The 24,039-nt window shown below is 37.5% G+C and overlaps 1 protein-coding gene across 1 annotated transcript in view; it reads left to right on the top strand.

The window, feature by feature from the left end:
• Window positions 1–244: 244 nt before the first annotated feature.
• The window catches only part of arhgap21b (Rho GTPase activating protein 21b), a 75,598-nt gene continuing 51,803 nt past the window's right edge, over window positions 245–24,039 (top strand). Inside the window, 2 exon segments of the mRNA XM_028471926.1 lie at window positions 245–535; window positions 8,372–8,518. Coding sequence (XP_028327727.1) covers window positions 8,441–8,518 — 78 coding nt within the window. The 5' untranslated portion in view covers window positions 245–535; window positions 8,372–8,440.

Consider the following 24,039-nt stretch of genomic DNA (forward strand, 5'->3'; position numbering starts at 1 on the left):
AGAAAAACACAAGAAGTGAACTCGACCCTGGTTGGAGAAGTCCTGATGACGTCACGGTGAACCGGTGCACGTGACTGCCCGGTGTGTGTGTGTTATTAACAACATGTCTAACTTTCTCACTGTCGGACACGTTCAACGCGTTTTTCACTCCTCGTGCAGTGAAATCAGGAAAACGCCACCGTCCATAAGCGCAGCGGCTCCTGTTTGTAAGCTCTCCTGTGATTGGCTCGGTATAAAGCAAGGGCGCCTGTGATTGGCGGACAGCGCGCTGTTGACTGAAGGTGGACTCGGGACGTTCGGAGGGAGCGGAGCTGGAAGCGGAAAGAAAGAAAGAAAGAAAGAAAGAAAGTGTGCGTGAAAAGTGCGTGAAAAGTGCAGCATGTGTCCGCGCACGGCGACCCCGGACTGCGTGGGTTCGGATTAACCGCCACCGGAGCCCGGGACGATGAGGAGCGGAGTGTGGAGCCGTGTTTTAACGTGTCTTTTAACGGATGAAGTCCACCGTGTACCGAGCCCTTCAACCCCACAGCCACAGGTCGGTGTTACCGTGACTTTAGCTTAGTTTAACCTGGAACTAGTTCACTTTAAACCATGGAACCGGTTCACTTTGTAAACGATTAACTTAGTCTAACATGTGAAAGTGTCTTTGTTCAAAAACACGCTGAGTCAGCAAATAGTCCGGTCACCGTGAGACCCGCAACACCCGGTACTTTGGAAAGGGTTTCACTTATTATTATTATTATTATTATTATTATTATTATTATTATGGAGCTACTGTTTACTGTGATGGTGACGACAACATAAGTATGTCCACACGACTGGCTTTTAAACACACACACACACACACGCACACACACACACACACACACACACACACACACACGTGTAATTAGTCAGGGTTTTTACGTCACATAAACATATGTTTTCTCCTCCATATGCTGGGAATATATTCTTTATATTTCAGATTGAGTCTAAATTAACTTATCCTGGGTTTGAGTTTGGTTATAGATTCTTAAAGTAAACCTTTGTAGTTCTAAACTGTGTGTGTGTGTGTGTGTGTGTGTGTGTGTGTGTGTGTGTGTGTGTGTGTGTGTGTGTGTGTGTGTGTGTGTGTGAGAGAATCTCCTTAATAAACAACTAACATGTGGTTTAAAGTAGACATGAGTCACAAATTCAGAGATTGACTATATATATATATATATATGAACAGAAAAACACACCAAACAATGAGAAAAAACACAAACCTATTCACAGAAATACACAAAATGACTCACAAGACACAAAATCATCAAGAAAATTACACTAAATAAGTCTGAAATTACACAAAAGAACAAAAGAAAAATACAAAAAATGAATTCCACAATACACAATATACAGGGAAATACACAAATTAATCAAAATTACACAAAAAGGAAAGAAAAACAAAAGAATAAAACACAAATAAACAGAAAACATATAATGATTCCCAAAATACATAATTACTCAAACACACACAATCTACAATAATAATACAATAAGGGACCACTTTATAACACACACACACACACACACACACACACACACAGAGTTTAGAACTACAAAGGTTTACTTTAAGAATCTATAACCAAAACTCTAACCCAGGATAAGTTAATTTAGACTCAATCTGAAATATAAAGATATGTTTCCTCGAGATGTAAATCATGTTTCATTCTGTACGATATTGATTGTCAGAACAATGATTTGATCTTTGCTGATGTCACAAAGCCAGGCAATATTTTTAACCATTTACCACTGGGTATTTTTTAAAGAAATAAAAACACAATATTGATCCATTTTTAGAATTTTATCGCCTGGTTGTTTAAGGAATTTACATGAAAAACATTCTTTAAAGAACATTTTTCTCCATAACTAACGTTTGGTGTTTTAACAACAAACAAATGTCTGCAACATAGGAAACAAGAACATTTGTTTTCAAACAAACACATAACACACTTCATTGTTCCTCTCTCTCTCTCTCTCTATATATATATATATTTATTTATTTATTTTTTCTGCATTGTACATGATGTCATCCAAAAAGCGGCGTGCTCTGCTTTTGACACTTTACACATCATCTCACTTTAGACTTGATTGTAAAGGTTTAAAATGCTAGTTTAACTGCAGTATGTCTGGAGGGAAAGAACGGAGAAGCTCTCATAGCAGCTCACACTCTTCACTCATTAGAAGATGGAGGACAGAGTGGAGATAGTGGATGCTCTGTCCACTCATAAGGTTGTGTGTAGTGATGCACCGAAAAATCAACCTGCTGAAGCAGCGAGAAAACAGCACGCCACGCGCTAGTCTGTAAACGTACCAACGTGTCTGTGGAGTGGTCGGATTCCAACACGTGAGATTAAAGCCTGCTCTAAGCAGAGGTTGAGACTAAAGTCACTGTACGCTACTCACTTGTAAACAAACCAACATGGCAACTGAACTCCACAGCTGCTGAATGATTGGCTGTTTGCCTGTTACTGATGACGTACAGAGATATGATAGGCTGTTTATGCACGCTGGGTCCGCCCATCTGATAGTTGATTGGCTGTTAGATTCTACACCGACATGAAGGAACTGAAGACAGCTCCACTTTGATAGAAACTCACTTCAAAACAAACAAACAAGCTAAAGTTCTGTCTCTCCTGGACGCGTACACAGCTTACAGTCACAAACACCAGACAACACATGGCAGAAGCACCGGGCCTGAGCGGTGAGTCTCCCGCATTGGCGTCATCGTCAGGGGCGTCACTAACTTTGCTTTAAAAAAAAAAACAAACTCCTAAAGTTCCATTTGGAATTATTTTGTCTTTAAACGAAGCAGAAACGGTAAAGCAATAGGAGATCTACTGTGCAGGCGCTGTCACCAGCTATAGGAGCTAAAGGAGGGAACACTTTTTTTGTTTCCTGCACAGACTCTGTGATCTTTTTTTATTATTTTTTATTTTATTTACAGAGATATTTATAATGTACAAACAATATTTACAAATTATATACATACATAGGAGGAATCACATCCGTTCTCATAAAACACCGGTGACGTCACCCAGAAAATACATAAATGTAGTTTTCTCAGGGAATCAGTTCCTGTTTATTATATTTTATCATCTGTGGTTTATCATGTTGGAGAAGAAACATTTTGTCCAATAGTTGTTTTTTTAAAAAAAAAATTTTAATTTCAACCATATAAATTCTAAATTTATTTATTAGTTTTTTTATTGCTTATATGTTTTTGTTCATGTACTCTTATCATGGACCAAACACTATAAATATTTCTAACTTGTACAAATACATTAGAGTTCATAAAAATAGTAATAATAAAAAAAGGCGTCAGTATCGCGATATTACCTGGAACTGTGATACTTTGTCTGGTATCGTGGTTACTCACTTTGGTATCGTGACAACTCTAGTAAACACACTGGCCACGGTTACATGATGTTTTTTAAATGATTTGGAATTGAAGTGTTCTTCTTTGTGTTTACATGTAAATAGTCATTCCGAACTGAGGTTTACATAGAAAACTGGTTTATTTGGCTTTATTTAATTCTTCTTTAGGTGTGGGGGTTGGGAAGGCTGTGATTGGACAGGAGGAGAACGTGACGTATCGGAAAAAAACACACAACAAACCTTTTATTGTCAGTTATAACACAGAACACATGAGAAGTGTTTTTATCTCTATTAGTTTTGAAGCGTGTGTGCGCTCGTACGCGTGCGCGGGGACCAGTGGCTGTGGTGCAGATGATGATGTGCGTGGAGATCCAAAAATTTCGCTCTGGAGTTCGTACGCACGCTCCAATGAGCTTCTGTGTTTGTCTCTCCATGTTTTGATGGTTAAACTCTCCTGTCGCCTGATGATGATGATGATGATGATGTCACGGCGGGTGTTTCCTCCTTGTCGCGTCGACACGCTGCTGTCCGGTCACACCTGGGATAAAGGACGAGGGTTACGAGGAACAGCTACCTTTGATGAACGAGTGCGTGTTTTCACTGCCTTGCACTTTTAAAACTTGGAGGAGTCACTTGCGTTAGTTATTCCACCATCTTTTGTTTTGGTCGAAAAACGCATTAAGTATATTTTTATTATAAATACTGTGTGTGTGTGTGACTCAGACTCTCTCCATCTCCACGTGGGTTCTGTCTCACACACAAGCATGTGCATCAGCCGCGTGCATGCGCATACTCGTCACAGGTTGTTGAAATGCGTGAGAAACAGTGCGTTAGTGAACAATTACACAGACAGTTATATGGTTTAAACAATTGGAAACTTGTTGGCAAAAGACTCACTAGTGGGAATAATTTTAAATAACTGTGAAATATTAACTTAAATAACTTTTACTAAAATGTTTTTAATATTTACCTTTTTTAAACCCAAACAAACAGCGACACAGTGACGTCATGAACCAGAACTGGAAGTAGCGCGCTCACTACCGAGAGGGATCTGTAAACATAAAATGCAACATCAAATTACTCCAAAATAATGGATGCACACACACGGGGTATTTGGAAGCTGTTGACCGTTTCAATTCGAACAGATACGGGGAGATATTCACTCCACAATCACTCGCACACGCACACACAGAACTTTCTTGCTTTTATAGGTAGATAGATTAATGGTCTTGGCTGGAATCCATCTTGGATTATGTTGTCGTGATCGCGGCAAGTCGTGGATGTGCGCAACGACCGAAATGAACTTAAAGTGGAAGTGTTTACAAGAAAGAGGAATTATTTAAATATGAATTAAAATTGGAATAAACCAGCCACCTAATTTGGATTTGTTTAATTCGGAATTACATTTGCATTAGGAATGAAGTGTTTACAAGGTCAGTTTAAAAGGAGTTTTATTCTGAATTAAAGCTCCCATGTAAATGTGGCCAGTGTGTGTTTTCACTCAGAGGTGTGATGTCTGAGATACTCTGCACTTCATCAAGACTCTACTTGATAACTATTTGCCACCCAAAAATATGCAGAATAAATATAAATACAATTTGCATTTGAAGGCAATAAAATACTTGTAGTGATGGTTACAGAAAATGTAAATACAGTGTGGGAGCAACTTTTATTTTTAGGGATTCAACGAAATGAAAATTTTTGGCCGAAGCCGAATAAAATCAAAACGCTTGGCTGAATATGGTTAAGTTTTTCACTTTATTTAATAGTGCATAAATAGACTAGAATACATTGTTCGACGTGTTTTTTAAAGAAAGTAAATGTTTGTTAAATATTCTGACATTTTTGAAATATTCCAGTTGCATTTCATAATTATTCATTATTTATATTAGCCCTTCAAATAAAAAAACAAACTAAAGTGCATTAAAGGTGAGATATGATGAATAAATGACTTTCTAATGGTTTATCTACAGTGATAAACATCCTTTAGCCTCATTCAGTTCAAAGTGTAAAAAGTTCTGTTTCCTCTCTTGTTATTACACATTTTATAAAAAGTCAGCTTTAAACGAACAGTTGGATTTTACTCACGTTGGCAGGTGACGTCACCTAACACGCCTCCTAGAATCAGAATCAACTTTATTGACCAAGAGTGTATGAATACACACGAGGAATTTGTCTTGGTGACCTGTGCTCTCTCTGATAGTGTAACATTAAATAATAACAATCAACTAGAATAAAGAAAAATAAATTTAAAAAAAAAGAAGTATAAACATAAATATAACAGTAGTTAGACTAATATGTGCAAACTAAATAAAATAACAAGATAATAATAATAATAACGAAATAAAATAAAAATACAATAATACAATAATAATAATAAGATAATAGTGCAGTAGTGCAGGTGAACATTTAAATGAAAATATTATGTACATGAACATTCACAGTGACAGGTTGATCCAGGGTTGTTATGTTTAGTTCCAGGTTATTTCACAGTAACAGAAACAGGTCTGACTCTCTATGACTGTTTAGTGTTGATCACAGTGACAGCCTGGGGGAAGAAACTGTTTTTATGGAGGGTAGTTTTGGCGTACATCTGTAGCGTCTGCCTGAGGGGAGGAGTTTAAACAGATTGTGTCCAGGGTGGGAGGGGTCTGCAGTGATGTTACCGCCCACGTTTCCTGACCCTGGACAGGTATAAGTCTTGGATGGAGGGCAGATCAACACCAATGATCTTTTCTACAGTCCTGACTATCCTTTGTAGTCTGTGTCTGTGTAGTTTGGTTGTAGATCCAAACCAGACAGTGATGGAGGTGCACAGAACAGACTGAATGATGGAGGTGTAGAACATGATCAGCAGCTCCTGGGGCAGATCAGTCGAGCTGCCATGGCAACCACCCGGATATAGTGATTTATTCACCGTAATGGGTGGAATAAGCCTGTGTTTGATGAATATGATCCTGTTCTAAAGGTGTGTTCAGTCTTCAGTGATTATAGTGATTAAATCACCTGTAATTAGTCACACTTTATGATCACTTCATCACTTTATCTCTTCAGTGACGTGACGAGTGGTGAATAATAATAATAAAATGTGTCTGAGGAGACGTGTCATCATCATAGGATGTCTGCATAGAGAGTCCTCCTGTTACACTGGATATAAACACAGTGACTGATGCTTCATATCTAATCATTTATATTGATTTTAATGTAATATTATCACCAGATTCATCTCTACGTCATAAAATATGTCATAAAAAACACTGAAGCGGGACGCGAACCTGTGACACATCGCTTCCAAGAGCAGCGTCACAATTCACTGTGACATCATACCTTCATAGATGTATGATCTACAGATTTAACTGTATAACAATATAAAACAATAATCGAGCCTTAAAAGTGTATTAATTTAAATGATCATCTCCTCCTTTATATTATCCACAGGTTTGTATTCAGTGAACTTTACTACAGACGTCAGTAGATGTTTTAATGTAGATCAACCTCTCAGTGACTTTCACCTAATGATCTACATCTACAATGTTAGAAAGAAAAATACAGTTATCACAAATAAAAACATAAATCAACACAACATTAGTAATCATGTGAACACGTCTGTGGTGTGTGATGTCACTAATGTGTTTCAGAGAAAAGTGTTAAGGTTCATTAAAATGTTCAGAAACGGTGTTCAGGTGGGCGGAGCCAGGTAGACCAGGTAGTGACCAGGTTTAGTTCACGGACAATGTTGCCATGGTAACATACTCAGAGAAGAACATACCTCACGTTTAGGAATGAGATACTCAGTTTCCCTCATTTAAGCCTGAACATACTCAGAGTTTGAACATAACCTGTTTTATGGAATAAACCTCTGGTGTAGTGTAAGGAGGAAACTATGGAGATGTTTAAGTATTCATGGCTAACAGCGCTAACAACAGACTCTGTTGTGGAATTGGACGGTTTCCAAATTTTACGTGGTGACGGAGAGCGGTAAGGAGAGAGTCTGGCTGTGTGTGTGTGAAAAAGAGGAGGAGATGCTGCTGCTGCTCCTGCAGCAACACACACGTTTCTGACTCTGTCACTGCACGTTGTTTAATAGCGTCACACGCTACTATTCAGCCTTGCTTTTAACTCACTAAACCAAAGGCAGAATGTTGCTTGTTTTGCAATATTCGTCCAAATATATTTGGTGCATCTGTATTTATTTTGAAAGTCAATTTTTAGTAGGCGTTATACTGTTTCCTAAAAGTGTGTGTTCAGACTCTATCTCAACCAGAGGAACATTTTGGGGCTTGGGAGGTCAGACCTAACCACTGATATCAGGAACGAACCAATCCCAGCTCTGAATGTTATCACGGGTCAGAAACAGGAAGTAGTAGAGTCCACCCTATGACATCACTATACGGAAAAAGAGGAAGCTGATTTCACAGGCTGATGATGTCCAATCAAAATGTATGAGCCATCTCTAAAGCTGATTGGTTAACGTGAGAGTTTAATTTCCATACAGGTGTCCCTCTGAAGGTCTGAAGGCAGATTGTAACCTTGGCAACACATGATGGCTGAATATGATTGGATTAAAGCTCTAACATTAATCTCAGAGCAACAAGAGGAAAACTATTAAACAATGAGGAATAATTTAATACACGTTTGTGGAAAAATACATGAAAAATAAAAGTATATTCTGATGATGTTTAGGCCAGCAGACACCGTTATGTCACCATAGAAATCAATTTGTTACGCTTCAGTGGGAATTTTAAAAACCTTTTAATATCGTATGGGTCGTTTGCTGCCCCCTAGTGGCTAACTGCTTAGACCACTGAGATGCTTCTGAAGCGTTAAAATATCCAATTATTTAGCAGATATACCTTTAATTAATCAGTTTTGTTTTTGGATGTTTAGTTTGTCTGTAGTTGAATGAAATAAAAGATAAAATGAATAAACTCTGGAGGTTTACGCCTAACCATTGTAACGTTTCTCTGATCAACAGTTGGGCTCAGAAGTGTTAGCGATGCTAGGCTAACGTGGAACTGCTCCACCACTGCTTGTTCAAGGTGGAATGATGACGTCACGTTGGGTTCCTCCTCCTGATGATGATGATGATGAAAGACTGCGAGTGAGATCTTCATTCTGTGAGGTTAGTGATGATGCTCCTCCCTCTCTGTGTCTTAGAAATTAATTTTTAATATATCAGGATCTTTCCATGGTATGTTAACAGATGTTCAGGATGTATGAACTTCTGTCTAAAATAATCTATTTTTGCTAATTGTTCTGTTAATATTTAATATTCTCACTGTAAATGTTTAGTTTGATCTGATCAATACTTTATAGATATGGATAATGTAGTTGGGGGGGGGGGGGGGGGGTGTCCTTATTTTTCTTCCATGTTAATCTTCTAGTATATCTGTAACTCCATCACATAGAAAGGTAAATATGGTATAGTAATAAGCTCCACCTACTCTCAAACATCTGCTATACATCCTATCCAGGGTTCTCACCAGGATTTTTTCACAGCATGGGGGAGGGGCCAATGGACATGTTTACACAGGAACTTTAATTCAGAATAAAAGTTAATTCCTCTTTAAACTGACTTTTTAACCTTTAATTCCTAATGATAATTTCATTCTGAATGAAAGTTAAATCTGAATGAGGTGGCTGGTTTGTTCCAATTAAATAATTCCTCTTTCTTATAAACACTTAATTCCGCTTGAAGTTAATTCCGGTCATTATGCGCATGTGGGACTGGTTGGGATGACGACATAATCCAAGATGGCTGCCCGGACTCCAGCTGAGATCATTTATTTAATAAGAGGCTTAAAATACATGATATAATGATTAGAGTGGATGGAAGAATTACATTCATACAGACTTATTACACACACACACACACACGTACAGAGACTTATCACACACACACACACACACACACACACACACACACACACACACACACACACACACACACGTACAGCTTTAGGTGGGCCCTAAGGACCACGTACTGAACCTGTCAGACCAGAATGAAGCCCATGTCTGTTTAAGATGATCAACCACACAGTGTTACCATCTGTGTGTAAATGATCCGTTGGTGAGTTTTATAAACATTACCGTCTGGTTGAAGCTCTGTTTATATTGGACGGTGCACACAGGCAGCATCAGGGCAGCTAAAGGGCTGCAGGGGTCCTCAGGTAAAGACGGGAAGGTCCAGGCAGATCGCCTGTATTAAATGTATTGGGGGGCCTATGGTCACCAGCACTGTAGAGACCCCTGCTATTGGTGGACATGCTAGCTCCTCAATATAGTAGAAAATAAGTGTGTTTAACATATAAAAAACATTTATTATGAATGATATTTGAGGAGCTGACATGTCCACCAGATAGGATGTATAGCAGATCTATTTCTATATTCTGAGAGAGTGGGTGGAGCTTATTACTATACCATATTTACCTTTATATGTGATGGATTTACTGATATACTGGAAGATGAACATGGAAGATAAATAAGGACACACCCCCTCACTACATTATCCATATCTATAAAGTATTTTACATTTTGTCTTTTGTATTTTCTTTAAATTACGTTAATATGCTCCCATGATGAGAAACTATACCTCACAGAGTATGAATTAAAAAGTATTGATCAAATTAAATATTTACAGTGTGAATATTGAATAATCACAGAACTGGTAAATATTTCAGTTTTTTGGGTCTGCAGTGTGTGAGATGTCCTGAATCGAAGAGTTAATCCCAGATCTGCTTAAAATGTTGTTGTAAAGAATTGTGGAACGACTTCAGCCATAATTCTATAAGTTTGTACTAAACCATGGAGATGATATCAGAGCCATGTTTCCATAGCAGTGTTGGTGTGTGGCTGGAACAACAATAAGGATATGTATACAGGCCTGTAATGAATGAAAGGGGGCCATCTGTTCCTGGACACGCCCTCCACCCTCCCCATGACCTCTGAACACTCCCCGCCTCATGGACGCCGTTGTTCACGCTGTAGGAGGGTCTTCATTGGAATGAGATGTTCTGCAGTCAGGGTCACTTTCATAACTGTTGATGAGCGTTAGAGACCCAAGAAATGGAGCAGTTTTATTCATTAGCTTTTAAAACACTTCCTAAGCCACGTGTTAAACTCAGGGTGTACTCACACTGTCAACCAGGACCGTTCTAACCAGTTCTGTGTATGTGTGTAACCATGGGGACCATTGTCTGGTCTGCGTAGGTGTGAACTGCACCATGGGGGGAGGGTAACGGCCCGATGGTCCTGCTGGAAGAGGCTGACAGACTGACAACTCGACCCGTGCGCAAAACGTGATGACGTTGGTACCGCGTGACGCTCTACAGCACATAAACATCTGTATTCTGTAATGATAGCGGTGTCAGAAGTGATCGTTAGCCGATGAAAAGGTCAGATTGGGCGTTACCTGAAGATATATGAATGACACCACAGAGAACAACATGACGTCAGCACTTCTCTTTGATCAGCCGACAGTGGGACAGTAACAGTAGCAGCTCATCATCATGTCTGGGTATATCTGAGAATATAAATACATATTAATGGTATATTAACCCATATAAACAAAAATGTGTCCTGTTCTTATTATACCACTAATATGTTACACATTTGCAGCAGTAAAAATGTCCTATTTTCATATTTTTTGGTTTATATGTGTTAATATGCCAGTAATATGTGTTTATATGCATATTTATATCCTCAGAAATACCTCATAATTCTGGGTTTTACTCAAACCCCTCATCATCACGTCTCTGCAGAAGAAGACCCTCCGCTGCACCTCAGCACTTTAACAACTCAATTATAATAATTAATAAATTAATTAATGAAAATAGTTTCTCCAACAGTTAAATCTACACATGTATACTGTATATAATGCACATACAGGATGATGTGTAACAATAATCAGTAACATTAACTGTAAATAAATTTTTATAACTAAATATAAAGTTATGCTGTGAACAGAAAGAAAGGAAGACGAGCCAGATAATTATAAACTTTAGAATATAATACAATCATAACTTTTAATCATAAATATGATTCCTCAAAACAACAACCTTTGATATCTTTATTCTTCTTAAAAACAATCTGAAATTAGTGCTGACTCAACTAAATCACCATTATTATGTATTATAACAATCTGTGTTTGAAACATCATATAAACCTTCATTAAGTCTAAATTATTGAAACAATGAAAAACATCTAGAAAATAAAATGACAGAACATTAAATAATCATTTAATATACATTTCTATAAATAAGTGCATCCCATGTTGAGCTTTATTCTGTCTGTAGAAGTGATGGGTCTAGACCTGATGATGAAATTAGATCAGCTCATGGTTTTAATGTCCAGGGAGGGGCGTGGCCACTCTGTATGGACTTAAAGAAGAAGAAATAAAAGAAGAGTTACATAATGTAATGTTCATCGAAAGGAAAACTGAAAGTGATGGAGATAAATATACTCACTCTCAGGGTGATTCCTGCTCTGAACGGCCTGAGCTGGCAGTATGAGTACACCCTCAATGCCCGGGGGCCAAAGTGGGGTAGGGGTACCCCCAGGGAATGCAAATTGTCCGAGAGGGTACGTGAATAAAAATTGTAGGGATGTCCCAATATAGCTTTTTCACTTCTGATACGATACCGATATTGCAGACTTTAGTATTGGCCGATAACAATATCGATGCGATCCGATATCAGCTAGAGTCATACATACTTTTGACTTATTTTGTAGCGTGGAATGTTAGATGTTGATGTTACTCAGAGAACAATAGTCAACAAGTTCACTTCAACATCAAAACTTATCAGAGCGCTTATATCGAGATTCTAGATGCAGTCCGATATGATCTAATATTCATTTTCTGGCTGATATCAGATATTATCGGATTGGGACACCCTTAAAAAATGTACAGTAGTACAGTGCTATCAACACTTTGATGCTATCTGGCACCACAGATCTGTGTGTAAGTGGAATTTCAGCTTTGTCAAACATGAAATATAGACAAACAAAATATAGAACAATACTCTGTGGAGCTAGATTACATACTCAGTGATGTACATCCTCTCACGCTTCTCATTAAAGTTGTATTTCACAGTTTCATCAAAATGCCAGTAGGCATGTAAAACATAATATTGATAATTTGATGTTTTATTGTATCTTTACATATTTGTATTCTTTTTTATTATATATTACCAGGTCAGTGCCTGTAGGACGTATGTATAGCTATAGGAAAGTGGGAGGGGCCAGTAGATGAGGTTGTGTTTGAAGGTGTGATGTCAGGAACATTTAGGTTTGTTGTGAAATGTGTAACTAGTGATAATTGTGTTTTCATATATTTAGGCTTTGAGCAAGGACACTGTAGGGAGTTGAACCCCAGTCCACTAATGTGAAAGTACCATTAGTGGTGCCTTTGGAAAAAAACATAAACATGATATTTGAAAGTGTTTTGAAGGATAAACCTGGTTATATTTCTGTTTTGAGGTTATAAAATAATTAAAGGGTATGTATGGTCAAATATTATAATAAGTATGTTGTTTTTAAAAGCATTTTGTGCAGTCACTCCTGTAGATTCTTTCAACTTATCCTGAGTTACCATCACTACCTGTCAACATTGAGCTGTTCTGCAAAGCTGCATTTAAGACAATTTATGAAATTTATGAACAGTATCATTGCAGTTTAAGAAATGCAATGTTGCCCACCCTTGAACCAAGCAGCAGCCATGTTGAAAGTCTCAGGTCAATCTGAGCCTGATTCGCACAGATATTTGAGGAACGTACAGACGCGCACTCAGACAGACATTCCTTGCTTTTATAGATACTAGTACAGTGCCCGTCTGAAGTATGTATTCATGTGGGAGCAGAAGGGGTATATTTGCGGGTTCAATTTTCCTGGTTTAATTCTATGTGCATGACTTCATCATCACTTTTATATTTTATTTGTTTGCTGTATTTTCCTGTAACATGTTTTTTGGAGTCGTGTATTTATGTATCTTTCTGTTGTCTTTTTGTATAATTATTGTTTTGTTGCCATTGTAGTGTGATTCAGGAGTCATTTTGTTTATTTTTTGTAAATATTTAGTTTTATGTATTTTTAGTATAAATATTTAGTTTTATTTAGTTTTAGTATAAATATTTAGTTTTATTTAGTTTTAGTATAAATATTTAGTTTTAGTATAAATATTTAGTTTTATTTAGTTTTAGTATAAATATTTAGTTTTATTTAGTTTCAGTATAAATATTTAGTTTTGTGTATTTTGAGCCATTTTCATATTTTTGTTGTATTTTTCTGTAATGTATGTTTTTTTAAGTCATTATTACGTATATATTTTTTATCTTTCTGTTGTCTTTTTGTGAAAGTTTTCGTATAATTATTGTTTTTTGTTGCCATTGTAGTGTGATTCTGGAGTAATTTTAGTTTGTTTTTTTGGTGTAGTTTTGTGCGTTTCTGTTGTCATTTTAGTGTATTTAGTGTATAAGTATTTAGTTTAGTGTATTTTGAGTAATTTTCATATATTTGTTGTCGTTTGGTGTATTTTTCTGTAATATGTTTTTTCTCTCTCACATCACTTCTGGTGAGGTCCGTCTAAATAGCGTACGGTCAAACGACATCATCGCCAAATAAGGAACAGTAAAAAAATATTTTTCCTCAAAAGAGAAGTCCACAGGATCAGGGCCACACTCAGCTGGAACGCATGGTAAGAGAGCTGTGCAGTGAAATAGATACAGTGCCCGTCAGAAGTATGTACTGTATTCATGTGGGAGCTTAAGTACAGTTGATTATGTCCAAATGAGCATGTGTTTGAAGGTTGGATGTACATAGAGGTGTACATGCTCTGTAGTGTTATTAAGGGGTTTATTTGCGGGTGTAAAATAAAACTGTGTGTGATTTCCCAGGTTTATTTCTATGGGACATGAACATGATAAATGTGTTTGTTGTTTTGTTTTTTTTAATCGCTTTTATATTTTTTTGTTTGGTATATTTTCTGTAATGTATGTTTTTTGGAGTCATGTGTATTTTTTATTCTTTCAGTTGTCTTTTTGTGCATTTTTGTGTTTTATTTTACTCATTTAGTATATTTAAATAAATACTTTATGTGAAATGTTTGAGACGCTGATAACCAAACTCCATAGACATTGTAGCGCCAATCAGAAAAGTAACAAAACTGCGCAAAACAAAACATAAAGCTCCAAACTACATGAGTGAGTAAATTAAAGTATTATCTACAATTCGGCTGTCTTTTTTTAAAAAAACACTCACCCTGAGGTCAAAAGCTGAATAGGTTTCATTTCGGGGCCGTCCAGAAGTGAAATAAAATTAAAATAAACATTTTGAAATGACCAAATTACTCCAAAATAACAGATACACACACTCGGGGTATTTGGAACTTGTTGACCGAGTTTCAGGTCGAACTCGCACTGCGTCCGGGAGATATTTGCTCCACACACACACACACGCATCCACACACACACACGCATCCACACACACACACACACGCATACACACACACACACGCATACACACACACACACGCATCCACACACACACACGCATACACACACACACACGCATCCACACACACACACACACGCATCCACCCACACACACACGCATCCACACACACACGCATACACATCCGCACACGCACACGCATACACATCCACACGCATCCACACACACACACGCATCCACACACACACGCATACACATCCGCACACGCATACACATCCACACGCATCCACACACACACACACAGACCTCCCTTGAATTATAGTATACTATAGATATTCCTAAACAGGAGGTAAAATTCTGGGACAAATGTCACTGTAGGGTTACATGGTATATAACATTACATTAAAATGATTTTTTAGTGTGCAGGAGTAGGGGTACATGGTTAGGGTTCAATGTCTGAAGGGTTAGGGAACCAGTGCTTTAGACCATCTATGTGGGGCCGCAGGACAAAGTTAAAAAAAGACAGAAAAAAACATGATTGTGTAAATGACCAAATAATTCATATAGATCTCAAGGGAAATTCAAGGCATCCAGTCACAGTATACAAGATATTTGTAGATATTTCCACTATATCGTTCAGTGGTTTGGATCGTGACCCCATTTTGATATGAACACATTTCTGGCGACCCTAAAGATATTTATTTGTAGAATTAGTTTTTGAAGATCGTGTTTGTTGGTGTTTCTTTATAAATACAGAGTAGACAGAATTAGTGACAAGTTGTGCCAGTTACTTTTATATTGCATCTTATTTGAACTAGATTTATATTTGACAAAGTGAAAGTATAGAATAGAGTTGTTGTTGACATTTCAGGTCATTGATATAATGCTTATATTACATGATGGCTTATGTTTCATCTTAAATTGTTGAAAGAACTCAAAGTTTCCAGAATTTAGCTATTTCCTTCAAATTATTACATAAAATGTAGATTACATTTTAAAAATTGGCACAAAATCAAGGAAATTTAAAGAAAATCTGTAACTTATTGCTTGAATATTGTGGGTTTCTTACATATTTTCTATATCAATTATACGCAGAAGTGCTAACTAAAGTACATTATGTTGAAATTGCAGGTTTTCCCGCTTAAAATCTGGTGCCCACTTGAGATTAAACTGGTCCGTATTTGGTCCCTGAACCAACATGTGTTTGACAGCCCAGTGTTTAAACCACACCTACTGTATATGTAGGTGTGGTTTAATCATACATAATGTCTACGTTATATCATACAACACGTGTCCTTTTCTTTGTGGTTTTGTGAATGAATGTAATTATTGCTGGAGAAGATAAAGATGTTGATTGCTGCTTGATTTAAGCTCCGCCCTCACCCAGTGACTGATGAGAGTGGGAAGAGGGAAATTGGATAGAAGAGGTCTGCTGTGGCGTCTGCACAGCGTCAGATTGAGTTTAACCTCCGTCAGGGTGGAGACGTGATGTTGAGTCAATGATTAAACATGTGATGACTGACAGGTGACAGTCAACACTAACCTCTGCTTTTTCATTTCATCTAATGAAGTTCATTTTTTGAAATCTTTGTTCACAATAAGTTTCCAAATGACATCATCATTCACAGTGTCACATGTTTAATGAGGCAAAGACAAAGTGTAGGCCTCACTGGTTCTTCTAGGTTTTAAGGATCTATAGATCATAATGATGAGTGAAAACACATTTTAAAGAATCTCATTTTATATATCTATATCTTTTTAACTACATTTTCTATTTCACAAAGTGAAAGTATAGAAATACATACTGTTATTTTCATTTAAAAGAAAAGAATACAAATTGAAAAAAATGTACTTTTACAAAAAATTTGTTCAATTTTTCAGAAATTTCAGGTGACCCCACATGGGTCCCGACCCCAAAGTTGAAAAACAGTGATTTAGTGTCTCCTGAATAGCTTTATTTCTATAGTTCTTACCATTTCAGGTCATTTCCTGCTTTGTATTTACACTTCATTTTCTCATCAAAATCATTTCTATCACCATCATTATGATGATAACAGGGGGCGTGGCCAGCCTGAGTGTTCAGCCACGCCCATAGCGAAGTCATAAGGGCACATGAAAGCAATCACTAGATGCCTCTGAGGAAGACTGGCAGTTGAAACATATCTGATCATATTAAACATATTAAAATAAAACCACATATTTGTAATGCTTTCATTTGTTAACGTTCCACTTTCTCTCTCTCTCTCTCTCTCTCGTACGCCCTGTAGTGCCATCGTGTACAACTAGGGGTACACGTACCCTCATTTGAGAAACGCTGTCTAGATCAATAAGTCAAAGATCAATTGCTCAGAAAAGATGTAAAATGTAGACATTTCTGTAACTTCTGTTAACTCTGCATTTTTAAAGTTTTTATTTACCCTGGACAATCTGAATGAGATTAAAAATCTCTTTTTCTAGACAGTCTTAGACGCAGACAGGTTAGGGCTCAAATTTCTACAGTGGATTAGAACCAGCAACCCTCTGGCTACAAGTCCAGAACCATCAGCTCACCATGGATCACAGAAGTTTTTCCTTCATTTTTAACGAGGACACGTTTCATCTGAGATGATTCAGATCAAACAGGACCATCATCCATTGTTCTATGAATCTGTGATAACCACATTATTTATTCATCTGAATAATATCCACTGTTATCCAGGAACGTTTATTATTATTATTATTATAGTCATCTTAAAGATGGAAATGCTGGTTTTAATCACTAATAATAAAATGGTTCAAAGTGACTAAAAATGGTTTTAAAAACCACAGAAATTGGTTAAAAGTTGTAAATTGGTAGGGCCGGTTATAGCCAGGTACCTAGCCATACGATATATTACAATATTTTTGCCCACGATGATATTATCGCGATAACTGATGTACTGTATCGTGGGAAAAATCATCTACGATACAGTACATCACGATATTTGTCACTGAAGACCTTCAGAAGTTATCTACTGGTCTGAATCATTTCCTATGAAGAAACAGTGTTAATATTATTAACTTCTCTGTAAACTTGGACACGTATCAGTGCTGAATGAACTGGTCTTATGAAAACTGGAACATAAACGCTTTACCCTGGTGTCTATGGTCTCATCTACAACAACACGTAACTTTTTCTGTATCTCTGAGATGTTACACACTGAGCAGGTGAAGCTGCTCTACTAGAGTTTCACAGGCACATTAAAGTTAAGCAGGCACAGGTCTGCTGTGTGTTTAGGACTCACTGATGATGTGTGTTTAATGCAGCCGAGGGGGGAGGGAGGTGCATCTAATGAGCGCTCCCATAAAAAACGTTCCTTGCTTCAGTGACGCATTTCATGCTGATTCTGTTCCTTTCATTTTGTCTAAGATTCTGTTAACGTATGTTTTATAGAGCCCTATACTTGTGTAATAAGTAAAATAATAATTAAAAAAAATAAATAAATATCGATGTTTGGCACCAGTGAATTCATAACGTACAGCTAGACGAAACCTTGCGATCTTTCGTTGTATTATTTTGGCATACCCTTACAAATTAGAGTATTGGAACAATTAGTTAGAGTTAGGGTTACAAATGATGAATGTGGTTAAATAATGATGAAATCTAGTGAAAAGAGGTTAAAAGTGACAATAACGATCAATATATGTGACATTATGTGTAAAAGTGGTAGAAATGGTTTATAAGTGATGAACATGTCTGGAAAGTAGAAAAATGTGTAGAAAAGACATTAAAATGTGATGTAGAAGTGTCAGAAATGTAGCAAAAATACATTAAAAGGAGCAAAAATACATTAAAAGGAGCAAAAATATGGCAAGAAAAAGTGATGAAAATATGTTAAACTATGATGTAGTTGCAGAAAAATTATAAAAATAAACAAAAATGGCTCAAATTGTTCAGAAAATATTCTTAGTTTCTTGAAGGCATCTGGGGACCACTTTCCAGTGTCTCACGACCCCAGATGGGGTTCTTAGCCCAAGGTTGAGAACCCCTGGACTTCACATCCCACAATGCAATGCACCAAACTTTTCCAACGTCAATAAGAGTGTTTACAAGTTACAACCGTTCTCTTCTGTTTCTGAGTAAATAATAAATGTATTTATTGATCTCTGAGACATAAGTGGTTTTTAACGTTAATAACGGTCAAATGCTTTAGATTTGGTAGCACGTGATTTATCAGTAAATATAGAAGATATGTTTGTTTCTGTCTATCTAAACACACGTCATCATCTGCTTTAAGATAGAAACTAGAGATGTGATTCTATTTTAATTCATTCTCATTTTAACTGATTATCAATTCAAAAATTGATCTAATATATCGTGTGTGTTAAGGCAAATTATGACATCAAAACAATACAGTTTGTATCAGATAATTATAAATAAACTGATTCTAATGATGTCATCACACAAAGGCAAAATGAAGACAAAAAGTAACATTTATTCAAAACAAATAAAAACTTACTGTACAAGAAATAACTAGCATAAATAAAATAGCCTAAATAAAAGTTTAGGCTTTTTCTCTCTCATAAGATGCTCATTTAAAAATACAAAGAAACTGTTTTCTTTAATATTTCAAAAATAAAATAGTACAAATAACACAACAAACTTGAACTTTATGTAATGTGATTTCTCTACAAATCATATAACCAGGATTATACAGTCATCATTGTTCCTCAGGAACATCTGGTTCTTTAGCAGAAAAACAAGCTGATCTACGTGTTCTGGACTGTTTCACTGTCACAACATCTCCAGTGGTGGAGAACGTTCTTTCTGCTGTGTCACTAGTACCAGGGATGTTTAGCTAATGTGGCTAGTAGAGGGAAAGCTGAGTCATGGTTCCTCCACCAATGAAGGGGGTCAGACACACTCCTCCTTTTGTGTGTGTCTATATATATATACTGTATATCTATGGTATAACTGCTTTCATTCTGTACTTTGTCTGGTTTTTGTAGTTGTTTTGGTTTTGTGGTTTTACTTGTATTGTACAATAAAAAAAATGTAATTAAATAATGAATTGATTGATTGTGGATGATTAGAATCGCGATTCAAGGCCCCACATATGATATCCTGTGTGTATATATATATATATATGTATATATGTATATACATATTATTACGAGTAGAAACACAAAACCATAGGAAAACAACAGAAAACAAAGTATCAGATGGAAGCAGATTAGTTAATATATACATATAAAACCAAAGGATTTACTGTATATCTAATGTTATGCTGCTGTAATATTTTATTAGTGTCATATAAAGTCTTAATTGTACTGGGTTACATTTCTAATCATACTTTAGTTAATATTTTATAGAGAAAGTCTCATGTTGTGACACGCATGTGTTTCTGGCTGGCAGTGACACACATACACACACAGTAGCACTAGCACACACACACACACAGTGACGCACGCACACAGTAGCACACACACACACACACACACACACAGTAACGCACACATACAGTAGCACACACAGTAACACACATATACAGTAACACTCACAGTTGCACACACACACACAGTAGCACACAGTAACACACACACACACACAGTAACACATACAGTAACACACACACATTCAGTAACACACACACGCACAGTAACACACACATACAGTAACACTCACAGTAGCACACACACACAGTAGCACACACACAGTAACACACACATACAGTAACACTCACAGTAGCACACACACACAGTAGCACACACACACACACAGTAGCACACAGTAACACACACACACAGTGACACACACAGTAACACACACACAATGACACACACAGTAACGCACGCAGTCGCACACACACATAGTAACACACACATACAGTAACAATCACAGTAACACACACACACAGTAACACACACACATACAGTAAAACTCACATACAGTAACACTCACAGTAACACTCACAGTAGCACACACACACACAGTAGCACACACACACATACAGTAACAATCACAGTAACACACACACACAGTAACACACACAGTAACACACACACATACAGTAAAACTCACATACAGTAACACTCACAGTAGCACACACACACAGTAACACACACACAGTAGCACACAGTAACACACACACACACAGTAGCACACAGTAACACACACACACAGTAGCACACACAGTAGCACACACACACACACAGTAGCACACACAGTAACACACACAGTCACACACGCACACACAGTCACACACACACACACGCACACACAGTAACACACACACACACACACACAGTAACACACACACACACACACACAGTAACACACAGAGTAACACACACACACACAGTAACACACACACACTTATTTCAACCTAATCTAGTGACATTTCAGTCTAACTTTCCTGTTTTTGTAATTTATCTGAATCATAAATATATAATTAATAACAGTAGTTGACTTTATTAATCATATTTAACATGTTTTAATATGATTTCCAGAAGTTAATTAGCAGTAAAGTCATTTACACACAGAAGTGTATCTATATCTAGATCTAGATCTAAGATACTCTACAGGTTGACGTCACAGGAGGATCATTTAATGTAATTTAAAACATGTTCAGGACTTCTCACACAGTTCAGTCTAAAACACAGACATTTTCATTTAGTAATAAGCTCCACCCACTCTCTCAGAATATAGACATAGATCTGCTATACATCCTATCTGGTGGACATGTCAGCTCTTCTAAAGAGTCACTAAGTCAGTGTGTGTTTGGGTCTGGAACATGTTTGGGTCTTCAGTAAACTACTTAGCATATGTCTCAGCTCCCTGTAATGTGATCAGCTTAGAGCTATGAACATAGACTGTTCACATCACTAATGATTAGTCACAGATATACATTGGTTCTAGACTCACACGCTCTGGAAATATGAACATATACTTTATTATTTTCATTGGTTCATAACTACATGTGGGAATGTAATAAATAATCTGATGTTTTAATTCATAGTATAAATGTTAACATTTATTGGAATATTAAACTATTTTGGTCACCACTGGTGATTATTAATAATCCTTTATATGATGTGATTGTAGCTTAGCTCTGTGTCTGATAATCAGTTATTGATTATTAGTTATTCACTAGTCTCTGGATGTTGTAGGACTGTCTTGGTTGACACGTCTCTGCAACATTGCGTGGCAGTGGGGACAGTGCCTCTGGATTGGCAGACCGGGGTGGTGGTCCCTCTCTTTAAGAAGGGGGATCAGAGGGTGTGCTCCAACTACAGAGGGATCTCACTCCTTAGCCTCCTCGGTAAGGTCTACTCCAGGGTGCTGGAGAGGAGGATCCGGCCGATAGTCGTACCTCGGATTCAGGAGGAACAATGCGGTTTTCGTCCCGGTCGTGGCACACTGGACCAGCTCTATACCCTTCATCAGGTGCTCGAGGTTAGTGGGAGTTCACCCGTGTCCCTTGTGGTGCCCTGTGGGGGGTGCTCCGGGAGTGTGGGGTCTGTTCCCTGTATGACCGCAGCAGGAGCCTGGTTCACATCGCTGGCAGTAAGTCAGACCTGTTCTCAGTGCATGTTGGTCTCCACCAGGGCTGCCCTTTGTCACCGGTTCATTACTTTTATGGACAGACCTTCTAGGTGGGGCCACGGACCGGAGGGAGTCCAATTTGGGAACCTCAGGATTTCATATCTGCTGTTTGCAGATGATGTTGTTCTGTTGGCTTCATCAAATCAGGACCTTCAGCGTGCACTGGAGCGGTTTGCAGCCCAGTGTGAAGCGGCCGGGATGAGGATCAGCACCTCCAAATCTGAGGCCATGGTTCTCCACCAGAAAAAAGTGGTTTCCCCTCTCTGGGTCGGTGGGGGGTCCTTACCTCAAGTGGAGGAGTTCAAGTATCTCGGGGTCTTGTTCGCGAGTGAGGGTCAGATGGAGCGTGAGATCGATAGACGGATCGGTGCGACGTCAGCAGTGATGTGGTGATGGATTCATATTCACTTGTAACATAAAAAATATAAAAACCGTTGGATTAGAAAAACATTTACTTTTGAAAATATAGTAGTCTACATTTTCTACAATTTATGTTCACTCACACGTGCTGTCCCTGATCAGCTGTGTTAGTAAGTGTACCCACAGTTGTCTTTCTACTTTATATGGATTTATAGTGAATATCAACATTTTTGAGAACAAATATGAATATGAGTTTTAACCCTACGTTGTGTGAACGTGTCCTGCTGTGAACGTACTTTTATTCTTAGACAATGTTTTAGTTTAGATTGTGTTAACGTTTAATTACTGCCATAAAAACATGTTTTTCTGTCCTTTTCTCCATCTTTAATCAAATGTTTCTGCTCGAGAACGTTTTAAAGATGAACCTTTGGTTCTTGTCATGTGTTCATCTGTCCCTTTACCCATGCTAATGCTAATGCTAATATAACATGATACTAATGACAAACAACTCTTCTAGTCTCATGTCATGTGGCAGCGTTGGATGCAATTACAATTATGTTTTTAATTACCCATGTTCAATTACAATTACAGTTACGAGGAGTGTCGACATCTTGACACGGCGATATATCACGATACTGTTTGTTAAAGGAACCAATATTTTGTTTACTGTAATATTTCACTGTAATGATGTAATAAACCATATTTATTGTTTACATGAATCACTATTATAGATATTTATTAGTTTATATTAGTATGTTGACACTTATTTACAGAAATAAAATAGTGTCACTGTTCATAGGACACTTTTATATATATATATATGATTAATATATTGATAATCACAGTAACGCGCACACAGTAACGCACACACACACACAGTAAGTAACGCACACACACACACAGTAACGCGCACACACACAGTAACGCACACACAAAAACACAGACAGTACCACACACACACGCAGTAACACACAGACAGTAACACACACACACAGTAACACACACACAGTAACACAGTAATACACACACACAGAAGCACACACACACACAGTAACACATACACACACACACACACACAGTAACTAACACACGCACACACACAGAAACACACGCACACACACACAGTAACTAACACACAGTAACACACACACACACACACACAGTAACGCACACACACACTCGCGTGCACACACAGTAACGCACACACACACGCAGTAACACACAGACAGTAACACACACACGGTAACACAGTTACACACACAAGGTAACACAGT

Source organism: Gouania willdenowi, chromosome 17 (assembly GCF_900634775.1).
Source record: "Gouania willdenowi chromosome 17, fGouWil2.1, whole genome shotgun sequence".
Taxonomy (NCBI): domain Eukaryota; kingdom Metazoa; phylum Chordata; class Actinopteri; order Blenniiformes; family Gobiesocidae; genus Gouania; species Gouania willdenowi.